Here is a 13,238-nt window from a genome sequence, read left to right on the forward strand (position 1 = left end):
GCAATTATAAGAATTTCTGTTACGTAGAAAATAAATAAATAAATAAAAACTATACAAATATGAGCCTGAAAATAACAATATGCTCACAGAGCCACTTTTGAATCTTGAAGTTTGCTCTTTAAAAGCCTTCTATTTAGTTGAACTCCATCTAACATATGTCATATATTTAAAAACATTAAATGATGTAATGCTAAAGGTTATTTTGATGTTTTTTTTTCGAAAAAAATATGATCATAGATGTAACTGGAAACAATAGTCTTAAATAAAGGCTCACAGGAAACCTTTAAAAATTTCCATAACACTATTCGCTTCATATTTTATCAAATGCAAAGCATCAATAATCGTTCAAAACATAGAAATTCATAATTTAAAAAGTCCACTTATAAGCCTAAATATTTTTGCTACACGTAAGGGTTTTCTCGACCTCAGAATTAGGGTTTTTTTCGGAAACAACGGAGTTTTTTTTCCTTCGACACTTAGTTTAGAACATTTTAAGGATTCATAAACAGGATAAAATCGCTGTTTTTAGCAGAATATTTAGTAAAATTTTGCAGAGAGTCGAATTGAAGAAAGAATAAAAATGCTATTAAAAAGGTCTGCTGTAGCATTTTTCGAAAATTTTACCAATATTTTCCCCTTGAAAATTTCGCTAAAAATCCATGGAAAAATCATACAGCGCTCCCCAACTGACCGCTAATGCTTGCAAGCCTCGCTCAAGTCGTTTTTTTCTCCTCACTCGAAGGCTGTGGTGCTTTCGAGGCACGGCGCTCGGCCAATATATTTCGATTTCTATACTCTTCGCTCGCGTTGTCCAATAGGCAGTCAGAAAGGGGCGGGGCTACCGTAGTTTCATAGCCGGACAAGAATTGTTCGGACCGATTGTTATTTCTTGCCGCTTATTGTTGTTGGCAACAAACGTCGGATTTCTCAGCTTCTCATTGAATTTTCACTTCCAGAATACTTCTTCCACAATTTGCAAGCGCAGTTATTGTAGATGCTACATTTCGGCACCACGCCAGTAAATTTCACAAAAGAAACTATACAAAGATTACGTACAAAGACCCTTAGCTCCACATATCTTTCTTTTCTTACATCCGATAGTATAGGATAAAAGTAATTAAAAAATTTTATTCGCCTTGAGAATTTTCTAGACTGAAACAATCTCCACTGGCATTTTTTTTTTTGTTTTTCCTCGACTCTTATTCTCGCAGCAAGTTTCCTCTTCGATTTTTTCCATCGCTAACACACTTCCCAATGCACATTTCAGATGAATATCGAAGATATTGTGCCGGAATTATTCGGCGAAAAACGGGTGTATTATTGTCAGCGATGCCTAAATCATGGACTTCGTGAAAAACGAAAAAATCACAAACAAAACTGTGCGTTTAGCACTTGTCAATGCTCGGATTGCATAGTAAGTGAATGGAAATTTTTGAATATAGTTGAGAATACATGTTACATAATATTATACCTTTCTTCTATTGCCTTCTAGTGCCAAAAAATATTGCTCTTAAAAATTTGCGAATTTTCAGAGAATTATGAAAAATTTGTAGTTTCATTCTCCCTATAGGTATATTGAACAAAGGGTGTCTCGATCCGATTCTTCCGGTATGTCATGGTGTGCAGTTTCGCAGTTCCGATTTCCGATGTGCCTTCTTTTTCCGATGTGTTACGGTGTGGGATTTCCCAGTTTCGATATACCTTGGCACATTTACAAATCATATCAGAATCAAGTAGTTCGGGCGCTTGGTTTTTCGTTAATTATTTGGAAGGTGAGAGGGGGGATTTAATAGAAATGGCTGATTTCTTGGATGGACTGAGGCAAATGGGTGCGTGCGTTCGGATTTTCGGATCGAATAGTTCGAATTATTCATTTAGGCATCTACAGGGAAAAAAAATTGAGTTATTTGAACTGTTGAGCAGAAATGTTCCGAGAGAATTTCTCAAACAAATGTAGAGTGACCACGAAGAGAGAAAGAGAAATAATCCACCAGACAGTAAGGGATGTTTTTTTTCAAAAGGACCCACTTAACTATTTTTTTCAAAGTGTCTTATAATCGATTCTATTTTCCGAGCAGTGATCCAGAAAATATACCTGGTGGAGCATTTCTGAGATGTTCTATACTAACAGAAGAACTAGAAAGTTGCTATTAGAAATACTCGAAAAAATGTCCGTTGCTTTCAAAAAAAAAGTTACTTTTGAAGACCAGAGAAGAAAATTTAGGAAGAATATAGTTGATATAAAAATATAGTTGATGTAGGCGGAAAAATTTCTTAGTGAACATTTCATTTCTGTCATGGCATGTAACGCTTAATGTATGTATCATTTGCCCTCTCCAATCTACCGTATGACATCTATTAAGATGGTGGAGCGAAGGCGTGAGCTGAACAGCCGCCTCGTGCAAATTGAAGGCGAGCCGGGAAATCAGAATTCAGGCGAATCGACATGTAGCGCAGAGGAAAATGGAGGCAAGGCAAAAGGTATCATTCCTATCACATTTTCCCTCCGAGAAATTCTCGGAAAATCTTGACATTTTGCTTCTTTCATCATCATGAATGTGAAATAATTCGGAACAAATTAATTCAACGTTGGGAATGGAATTTTTTTTTACATTTTATATCTCTATTTTATACATACATATTTGACAATTTCAAAAAGCTCCTTTTTTTCTAATTAAACATTTGCTCATTGGAAAATTGATCGAAATCGAAATCGAAAAAAAAAGAATTACGGTTGATTGCTCAATCTGTGCAATCAATGCAGAAAAGTACGATAAAGATGAGACTTCAGTCCATATTTCAGATGTTTTCGCGAATCTAAAATGCGAAAATAGGATATTTTCATTCTATTTCCAAAGAAAAAATTAGAAGCAATCTATAAAATATTAATCACCTCTGAAAAAGCAGATGTTACCAGCAAGAGCTGTTTGCTTTCTTGTCCTCGTCGGCACTCGCTCTGAACTTTCCAATGAACAAAAATTGATGGAAAATTAGGATATACTGCACTTAATCATGGCTATTGCCACATTACTGAAAATTCTGAAAATTTTCCGATGCTGTTCTCCTATTTCGAAATTCTCAGTTATTTTTTCTTCATCCAGAAATGTGTCACACCTTCTGTGGAGTCACGATTAAAAATGAAAGTTCCTGGTAAAAAGATTAAGGATCCATAGAGATAAAGCTGGGAAATTTCTTACTTTTAATGAAAAGCACATTGTGGAAGAAAAGTGAGATAAATTTCGATTTCTCTGGAACTTTTTAGTAATTGTTTGAGATTATCATTAGCTTTTTCTTACTGTAATCCTAGAAGTCACTTCCCGAACTACAGCTGTATTGGAAATAAGTGTGACAGCCCCGTCCGTCGCTTATTTTGAGCCCACTGCTTTTCTAATGACATAAAATAGATGACTATGATGTAGGTATTTTTCGAGCCAACAAAAAAAAAATTCAAAGTTAACTTCTTAATACTTCTTATGTCCCTATTTAAAGCGCATTTAATTTATTAATACAAATAAAATCATCCAAAAATATTTCTAAGCTTAGGAACTGTTTGAACAGTAGTCCTGCAGAGAGGGAAAATACATTTTTTCCTGCAATGTTCACCGTATTAAAATAGTAGAACGATAGATTACTACATAAAAGTTTTTTAAACTCCCTGAGAATCTCCCAGGATTTTAGTGCAAAAATAAATAAATAACATAAAAATATCAAAAAAATATTTCTGACATTTGTAAATCAGATACTCGTCTCAGAGGAAATTTTTCAAGGTATTTCAACCATCTGATGTTACGGTGACTCCAAAATTTCCTTCCATTGGAATTTTCCGGAAATTTCCACTTATGTATTTCATCATGCAACAGTTCCATTCTAATATACAAACCAAAAATAAATTCCTCTTATAAATAGAGAACAAATTGAAACCAAGAGATCCAGCGTCTTCCCAAATCCACAGAGAAAAATATCCGGATGCTTCTATCCTTAGCATTTTTAGCATTTTTCAAACATTAAGCCAATTAGAATACATAAACAAGAGTCTTTTAAAGAACCACTACTGGATTCCAGTCACATTTTTTGGAATTTTATTTTTTTTTTTCGAATCAGAATTCTTTTTCAAGAAAAAATGTGGTTTGAAAAGCTTTGCAAGATTAGAGATGAATAAGTAACAAAATTCTTATGAATTTCTCTCTTTCCTTGTGTCAATCCATCTAGGGGTGCTTTATCGATCCCGTTTTTTTTCGACTCCGCCGTCTATTGGCGAAGGAAAAGCTATTCTCTGTTGGTTAAGTGGTGAAAAGACTGATTTCGAAGTAACAGTCGGTTGAATCTGTTGAGACTAGAAAATCTTCTAGAAAATTCAAAAAAAATCTAGGATAATTGTTTCTGGGACACTGGGATGTCGTAGGAAAGAAACAGCATCCTACTGTTCAGTCTCATATCTATCTGCGACAATTTGGTCGTTGCTCGCCGGTGTCAGCTGTTTGTCGTGCCGGCAAACGCTTTGATAAAGAAATTCATGCGGACCTCCGAAGGTGGGAAAAAACTGTTAGAAGTGAATTGGCACCGGGAACAGCTGTGTCCATTTCGACAAACGATCCTACGAGTTTCTTTCGTACACGATTAATACGAACACTTGTCATTGTAAAATGAACCGCGAAAAGCGTTTGACAGGTGTCGGCCGTCGTTCGACATCACATCAGCCGCTAGTCGGTCGAGGTTCGACGTCGTTGTCACTGCTTTAATTTCACAGCTATTATGCGATTTTCAACGGTGACGTTTATTCAGAGGAATTCATCAGCTGAATTTTCTGGGGATCTGAACCGTTCTCCAGCTGATGAAAGAATAAGGTATCAAGCGTTAATCAATGCAGTCGGGATCCGCCACCACGTTCACTTCAATTCAAAATCGTTTGAGGTTCACGAACTCTGACAGGCCTATACGATGCCTTGCGGGGATCAGCTGATGCATTCAGCGAGTGTTTTTATCCTCTCCGACAAATCTGGTACCAATTTGTCGACCTCGAAGGGATGAAGCGAATGGTTGGCACCAGTGCGGACCCGATCCTCTGATCAATCATACAAACATAGCGGAATCTCTTATTGAGTGCGCTACACCCGTCCCCAACAATTAATGTTTCTCGGTTACCTTTCCGGTAGCGTACTTGTGCCGTTAGTTAAAGGCATCACCCCAGGAATCTGAGGTGGTACGGATTTTAGGCGAAGTATTCGCATACGAGATCGTGGATTAAGGAGAGGTGGGTTATTCCCTCCATTTTTTTCTTATTGCCGTAAAAACGGACCGGAAATGCGGCGCCGCACAAGGCTGGCGGGCTCCACTCGAACTCCCTGTAGAAAATAGTGCGCCAAAACGCCTGAAGCCGTATCTCCCGGGCAGATTTTTACGGCAGTTAGGGAGAAATGGACGGAATCACCCTCCTCTCCATAATCTACTATCCCTTATAAGAATACTCCACCTGAAACCCATACCAATTCAGATTCGTGGAGTGATGCCTTTAAAATTTTCGTTTTTGTTGATGCTGCGATTCTGTAGGAAGTGAAATACGAGGTACTTTTTGCTAAAAACAGCTTCTAATAGCCAAAATAAATTTTGAAAAGTACGATTTAAAAAATGAAAGAAGAGAAAAATGAATCCTATAAAACAATTCCCATGTAGAAATGACCGCTTCTAGCTGTTCTGTTCAAGACAGCTATTCGGTTGAACTAAATATTGAGATATAGCAATATTTCCCTTTTCTATGGTCTTTTGCGCCAATTTTCACTACTTTAATGTAATCTTTTCTAGCAAATTTTTCCCTATTTCGGCTTCTAGATAGAAGAGTTACAAATTTCTCTCCAACAATAATCATTTCGATTCCATCGTACAACATTTCTATTGATTTGGTCAATGTACTGAACTGAGGAGTGACTAGTTGCCTCTTTTTCCAACCTTGAATATGTACATAGAGGTAGAAGATGATGGTAAAATGCTATGAGTTTGCCGCTGTTTGCTATAAGTTTGCAATAAGTTTACGCTTTGTAAGATTTCTAAACCGAATACATAATTAGTAATTGATGTAAGGATAGGTTTTTCTGCAACCAATTATGTATCACTTAAGAAATGCGACATGTGTCTACACCGGCTTAGCTTTCAAGAAGGAGAAGTGGTTTATTCTTCTGTTTCAAATGGAACATTACATAAAAATATCCATATTATATTATATAGTCTTTTCAAGAGAAACGAGAAAATGATTTTGTCAAAAAACAACTGTTGAAGTGACCACGACGTTTTTCACCTTCCACGCAGCTGAAGGATAACTTTGAAAAATCCTGTTTTATGGAAATTTTGGTAGGCTATAGTGTGCGCAACATAACTATTTTGAAAAAATCTACTGATCGTTTTCTGCTCTCTTGCCTCAGCACTGATCTGAATAGCAGCGTCGGAAAAGATCTCCGGGAAAAAATCCGTAAAATGTGTCAGTAATACAGTTGAAATAAAAGGAAAGAAGAACTTTTATTCTACTTAAATATAGATAAATACTAGATCGTAAATAGATTTCCTTTTCAAAGTAAAAATAATTCAAAATCTTAAAACATTTGAACTGATATTCGAAAAAAAAAACGAGACTAAGAATGGTTTCAGAGCAATTTTTATTTTTTTAGAAATTTCTATCTGTCTTTTCAAAACCCAATCTCTCATGAATCTTTGCATAAAAATATCCTTATCGTCTTGGCAAGCGATATATACGTGGTCTGTGGTCCGCGACTTAATAGCACTATCAATTGTAAAATTTTTCCTTCAAAAAAAATTTTAAAAACCTATCAAATTTATTGCTATTACGGTAACAGCTCAGGGTAGACCAACTGCTCAGCTGTGCACAAAGAGATACACTTAACGTCCCTCATTGAGAGATTGATATATGGATGTTTTTTTTTCAAGATTTTCTTCCAGGACTTTCTAATAGATCTATATTTCAAAATCACAGATGAGAAAGATTTCCAGGATGTCTCAAACTCTAAACAAAAAATCATATTGATCCAATTTTAGCTGAATTTTTAAAGGTTCCGAACTTAAAAGCACCAGAAGAAAACAGTTTTTTGCATGAATATCAAATATTTCTATGAGTTACAGGTGAATGTTCTTTGATTTTGAGCGTCTGACGTTAGCAGCTAAAAGAATATTCCAGAACGGCGCCCAAACTGTCAACGATGCGCTCAGCACAACGTAGTGAATCGGCTTAAAGGTCACAAACGAGCCTGTCCCTTCAAGGAATGTTTCTGCCCAAAATGTCAGGTACGGTAACCAAGCCTCAACCAATTACTGTATTTATCGGATCCTACTGTACCACTCAAATCTCCTAATTTAAAACCGCAGCGGTGTCGCTGACGCACGAACATACACATGGTCCGCGTTCCGTCGCCGCTTTTTTTTCACGCACGCATAATTTATGATCGTCAAAATCATTTGTCATTGACATGCGACAAATGTAGACGTCCTTACCGTAGTCGTTTTTCATCGCAGGTGGTCGTGGAACGTCAAAAATTGATGGCTGATCAGATCAAGTTACGACGAAGACAGAAACGTGAGAAAAATATCTCCGTAGAACGAACACGAACACCGGTCGGCAACACACGTACGTTTCTGGAAGCATAATTAAATTCGGACTAATGTATGACAATGTGGAGGCTTAGCGCAATTTTTTTCAAAATTACCGATTTACTAGAAGAAACTTTCTAACAAGTTTTCATAGTAGATGCAGAAAGAAAGTGGAAATTTCGAAGAAATTATCTAGGATCTATCCATTCAAGCAAAAAAAACACTTATACAAAACACTACTAAACTTATTGAAAAATTTTTGAGAGAGCGCCAGTGCCAGAATCCTCCGGATTTTTTTTGTAATCCTTGTGGTATGTGTAAAACCGATTAGGAAATTAAAGAATAATTCATTATTCATCTATCAGCTATTCATGTTTCCAAGAAAGTTCAGCGTTATTTGTAGATTTGAAAACATTTTGTGAAAACTGATTACCAGAACAAAGGAATAAGGCTTATATGAAGAGAAGAAACCCTCCTGAAAGATTGAAAAATTGTTTTTTTTTTTCAATGCATGAAAAGCCAGCATTTAATAGGTAATACAAAAATACAAAATTCATTATAAAAATACAATAATAAAATGAAATTCAATACAAAAAAATTGGTTTTTTTCTCTTTTTGCGGAGGAGCTTACGAGGACCTCCAAAAAGCGAAAAGAAAGTGAAATGAATTTTGAGTTTTCATGAAGGCAAATGGTAGTCGAGCAGTTTTTAAGCCACTATTATCCCCATATTAATAGCAATAATCTAATAATAATCGAAATCTAACTAATAGTAATAGTAATCCACACAAAAAAATCAATAAAAATCAGTGATAGTAATAATGGTAATAATAAGACACCTGCGTGGATTTTGTGCGGATATCCAGCTCGATGACAAACATCACTGATGTCACAGACGGATCCAGGTCTGATCTTAACGATCCGCTAAGAGATGGCATGACTGTCAGTTCGGTAGCAGTGTGCTCTGTTTATTTCTATTTGTTAGACAATTACTTGCTGTAATACATGTATTTAGAGAGCAAGTGATCAAGTAAAGAGTTAAGTAAAGAGAGCAAAGTTATTGTTTAGATAAATGTGTGAATAAATGAGTAAGTAAGTAAACAAGTTAGTAAGTAAGCATTTAGATACTAGATAAGGAAGTAAGCAAGTGAGTGATTAAATAAACAAACATCTAATTACACTTATGAGTAAACAACCAAGGAAGAAAGTAACTGAACGAGCAACTGAACAAACACCAACTTGGAATACGTGCCCACCACATCTACTGATTTTTTGAACGTATTGTAGATCGATCAGAGATTGATGATCTTCACAGCACCAGTGACGATTACAGAGTTTTCAGAGTTTTTATTTTTAAAAAGAGCCTTAAAGAAAAGAATTTGGTCGTGCTATGTATTTTCAGAAGAAATTTTTTTTTGCATCAATAATGATCAAATTTTCCAGAAGATTATTTCATGGACCACACAACGTCGCTAACGTACCCAAAACCATTACTAACAACGACGATTTTGTAGTGTTTTCGACCGAGAATTTTTTTTTCTAATTTTTGCCACTTTCCATAAATGGTCACCCGTTTCATGAGAAAACTCTCATGGTACAGGATTAGTGTAGACGCAGTCATTTTGTTTCCAAAGTGTGAAAGCGCAAATTTTTGGGATTTATGGAAATTCATCCGAGAAAAAGGAACAGTTTGGATTGAGTCCAATATACTGACAGTATCTGTTCTTGAAAGAATTCCAATCAAGAAACAAAAAGAAAGAAATATGAGCAGATTTTCGTGAATATATGGAAATAAGGATAATATTTCAGACCGAATCACTAGTCAATCACTCATGTAACTCTTGCCCGAAGAGTCCCACAACGAATATATCTATTCTGAACGAAATTTTAAAGCAATTTTGAGTCATTGTACGTATTTGCAACGATTCGGAAAGGAGAAGACCTGGGCAACGCGTGAACGATAGCATGCATCGCGTTGTTGCTAGCCCTACATGTTGTGCAAATTACCGTATCCGTTTTGAGTAACAATTAAGCAGTGACGTTCTGCACTACATAGTACATGAAGTAAAAATTTTCTCGTTCTATTTTTTTTTTCGTAAGCTTACTTTTTATATTTACTCCATAGTTGTCTGTGGTGACTCTGACATGATCACTTAGCAATTTATGTAAAAAGCTGTTCACGTCTTTCTCTAGGTCATGCATTTTTCCTTAAGAGTAGTGATACCAGAATATTTCTTCTATATTATTAATGTTAACAATATTTCTAACAAGTTATGTAGACGGAATATGCGAAGCCTTCTTTTTTCGTGGAGAAAATTATCCGGAGAAGAACCGAGGAGGAAAAACGATAATTTCTAAAAAGAACCATATGTCAGCAATAGTACCGTATACCAGAAATTGGTCTTATCTACACAAAAAAATGGCGATAGCACGTTTCAAAGCTTCGAAACATCTGACATGTGTCATCTGAGACAATCAAGGCGACCATCTAAAAATCATAGCGTTTCGTAATTTAAAGTTGGATCTGTCCAGCTGTGATCCTACTTTCAAAAACTTAAAATCTTTGACTTTTCTATATTATTTATATTCCCTCAAATGACATAAAGCGTTACTCATTTTGCTTGAGCATTTGCTGCACGGGATCCTTACCATACCCTTAACAAACGATTCTGGTCCTAGTGATCCCACGCACTGAGCTCCCACATCAAAAATCAAGACGCTACTAGTTGCCAAGGGTTTTTATCCCAATAACTAGTTACTTTTCGGTTTTTTTTATTTATCTTTATTCTTTGATAGTCCAGCATTTTTTGGAGTTCCTAAGTGAACTTCTTTCTATAATATTTTTTCTCATGCGTATTTTATTGCTTTCTTTTTTTTTTCTTATTTTTTCCTTACAAATTAGAATGAACTAGCCGCATTCTTCTTTTCTCGTCGTTTCATCGATTCCCTGCAGAATGGATTCTTTATGCGACTTCAAGAAATTTTTCGAAATAATTGTTAAGTGGACGAGATACTGAAAATACTTCTTTTTTTCGGAAATTTCGAGAAACTAGTCATATCAACCGCGATTATATTCGTTTTTCAGCAGAAATTTGCTTGAAATGCACACAACAAGCGATCGGATACCAACATTTGATGTCGATTCTAGATCCGCAAAACGTTTCCGACACTTTCGTGAATTTGTCTGCTGTCCTACAAGCCTGCCCACACAAGGCAATTTCACAAAATCTCATAGATTCACCGAACACATTGCTTCCGAATCCGCTCTCACCATTTATCATTGGTCAACAACCGCCGCCACCGATACTCGGTGAGGTTAGACAGGAGCCGGATTGATACGTATGCGATCGATCGATACGGATTTAAACTATTTTACATACCTTGTAATATTTGTGTGAGTCACTACAATTGCTGGTTGCCATTATGAGCTTTTTGTTTTCATATTATCATTTCTTTTCTTTTTTCTTCATGTTTCATCTGAATTTTTAGTCCAATTCCAAAGTGACAGTGTGAGTGTTAATGTTCTCACGCAAGCACACACATTGAAATTGTGCTTATTGATTGTTACCTTTATTTCCGGTGCTAGAAAGTCATCGTGTTGATTTAATGCGTCGTTTTTTTCCTTCTTCTTCTTCTTGTCTCCTTTGTTTTTCTTCCTTTCATACGCATCATTTCATTTGAGTTCTCTCTGACATTGAGTACTGTATCTCAAAGATACGCTAAAAGAGCCACTAATCCCGGATACTTCATCCCAGATACTCATGATCTCCCATGAGCCATTCCATTCGAATAAATAACTGCAAACGAGTGTGCACATTCGTTACACACACAGTAATCGTGGAAACAAAGGCGATGTTGGACGGGAAATAACATCCCGAAACGGGAGGGACCAGATATCGACAGATGGACGACAAAAACGACTATATTTCAGTGTGCTGAGCAACAAGAGAACGTTTCGAGTGTGGAGACGAAGGCGAGCACAAAAAAACTAAATTGGCGATGAAATCAACATTGCGTTCAGCGCTGCGGGTGGTCAACCGATTCCAGATGAGAAAAGCCATACGTGTGTGCTTGACGTCGTCGTTTGAGGGATAGCTCGTGCTCGAGCAGTCTCTTCAGGAACGAGACGTCACGTACGACATTTGTTTGAGGAGATTTCAGATGAAATCGCTCAGGTACTACGAAAGGGACTGCTCCAGGTTCCACTTACAGTAAATTGCGTACCGATCTTTTAAAAGATAATCTGACTCAGAGCAGATGTGTTTCCTAGACCACTAATGCTTGTAGATAAATAAACAAATCAATAAATAAACATTCAGAAAGCTATGCAGAAATTGGGTTAGGCTGTATATTTATGTTCATACCACAAGCCGTTTCAGTTCCTTTGGGTTCACGAATAGAGATGAGCCAAAAAAAGTCCCAAATGTCCGAATAAACCACCTAAATTATTTTTGTTCCCGTCAACTCTTTGACTACAATACCGCAACCTCAGACATTACTTGCTTATCCGAATATTTCTATGAGTTCTCAAATTTGTTGGAAGTATATAATTGTATAATAACATTGCCGCATTTGGTGTTCTAAATAAACTACTAGTGATACATTAAAAAAAATGAGATCTGTTGCAAATTATTACTATTTACTTACTTACTGAGATACTTAGATGGCCCGTCTTCCCTGGACGTGCGGGCCCTAGCATCTCTTCCACTCGTTTCGTTTCCTCGTCATTATCATCTAAAATGTTCTAAAGTTTCGTGAGTGACGGTGACGAGGTCCTTGAGCCGTATCCAGCTGAGCTGTCAGCTGGTCCATCCGTGTAGCGAACACGTCACCCCATCTCGATGGCGGTCTCTCTCGAGGGCGTTTAGCATCTTTTAGGATCCACTCTAGCGTTCTTTTGGTCCATCTGTCGTCGATTCTTCTCATAATGTGACTGGCCCATCTATGCTTTGCTTTCGATACATATTCCGACGGGACCTTCCTCTTAAGCTGGAGCTGCGAGGACCGGCTAGCTGTTGTGTGCGTCTGCCCAAGTCTTCGCTGCGTAACAGAGCCTGAAAGAACTGTCGAGTCGAGCGGATGGGCACGAAGGTCCGTCAGTTGGTCCGTAGCTTCCCTGACAGGTACGAATGCTGTACATGCTGCTCTCATTCTTCTATTCAGTTCTTCCTTCATGGCGTTTTATATGTTCATAGAATGTATACGTATGACGAAGTTTTCACGATTTGGGAGCCTTCAAGTTGTACTCCTTCGTCCTCGCAGTAGGCGTTCTTCATGAACTGTGTCTTCTTTCTGTTTATTCGCAGTCCTATTCTCTTTCCTGCTTCGTTCAATTCGTTGAGCTTCATTTCTGCTTCATTGGTACTGCTCGAAAAGAGAACGATGTCGCCCGCAAAACGAAGGTTCGAGAGAAATCTTCCATCTACACGCTATGCCCCTTTCTTCCCAGGAAAGTGATTTCATTGTCCATTGCAATGCAGCCGTGAACAGCTTCGGCGATATAGTATCGCCTTGTTGTACCCCCTTTCCGATCGGTATAGTGAGGGGCAGTGGAAAAGCTGTATTCTAATGGTGCATCAATCGTAGCAATTGACTAGTTCTCACATACGACGCGTCTATACCGTGATCGACCAGCGCTGACAGTATTGCA

At 37.2% G+C, this 13,238-nt stretch overlaps 2 protein-coding genes across 4 annotated transcripts; one reads left to right on the top strand and one right to left on the bottom strand.

Moving 5' to 3' along the window:
- Positions 1-1,267: 1,267 nt before the first annotated feature.
- Positions 1,268-10,924, top strand: RB195_013525 (uncharacterized protein; the record flags this gene model as incomplete). 3 transcript variants are annotated; one of them, XM_064203384.1, is made up of 4 exons in its annotated part: positions 2,349-2,481; positions 7,181-7,287; positions 7,516-7,627; positions 10,674-10,924. In XM_064203384.1, the coding sequence occupies 4 exons, from the start codon at positions 2,349-2,351 to the stop codon at positions 10,922-10,924; spliced, it is 603 nt and encodes a 200-aa protein (XP_064059265.1). The 3 variants fall into 3 exon arrangements, with proteins under 3 accessions (XP_013305173.2, XP_064059265.1, XP_013305174.2); XM_013449719.2 differs by lacking the exons at positions 7,181-7,287; positions 7,516-7,627; positions 10,674-10,924 and adding an exon at positions 1,268-1,414 and having other exon boundaries at positions 2,364-2,531; XM_013449720.2 differs by lacking the exons at positions 2,349-2,481; positions 7,181-7,287 and having other exon boundaries at positions 7,540-7,627.
- A 1,398-nt stretch (positions 10,925-12,322) lies between these two features.
- On the bottom strand, positions 12,323-12,763 carry RB195_013526 (uncharacterized protein; the record flags this gene model as incomplete). Its single annotated transcript, XM_064203385.1, has 1 exon — positions 12,323-12,763. One exon carries the CDS (start codon positions 12,761-12,763, stop codon positions 12,323-12,325), a length of 441 nt encoding a protein of 146 aa, XP_064059266.1.
- Between the last annotated feature and the right edge of the window lie 475 nt (positions 12,764-13,238).

Source organism: Necator americanus, chromosome V (genome assembly GCF_031761385.1).
Source record: "Necator americanus strain Aroian chromosome V, whole genome shotgun sequence".
NCBI classification, from domain to species: Eukaryota; Metazoa; Nematoda; class Chromadorea; order Rhabditida; family Ancylostomatidae; genus Necator; species Necator americanus.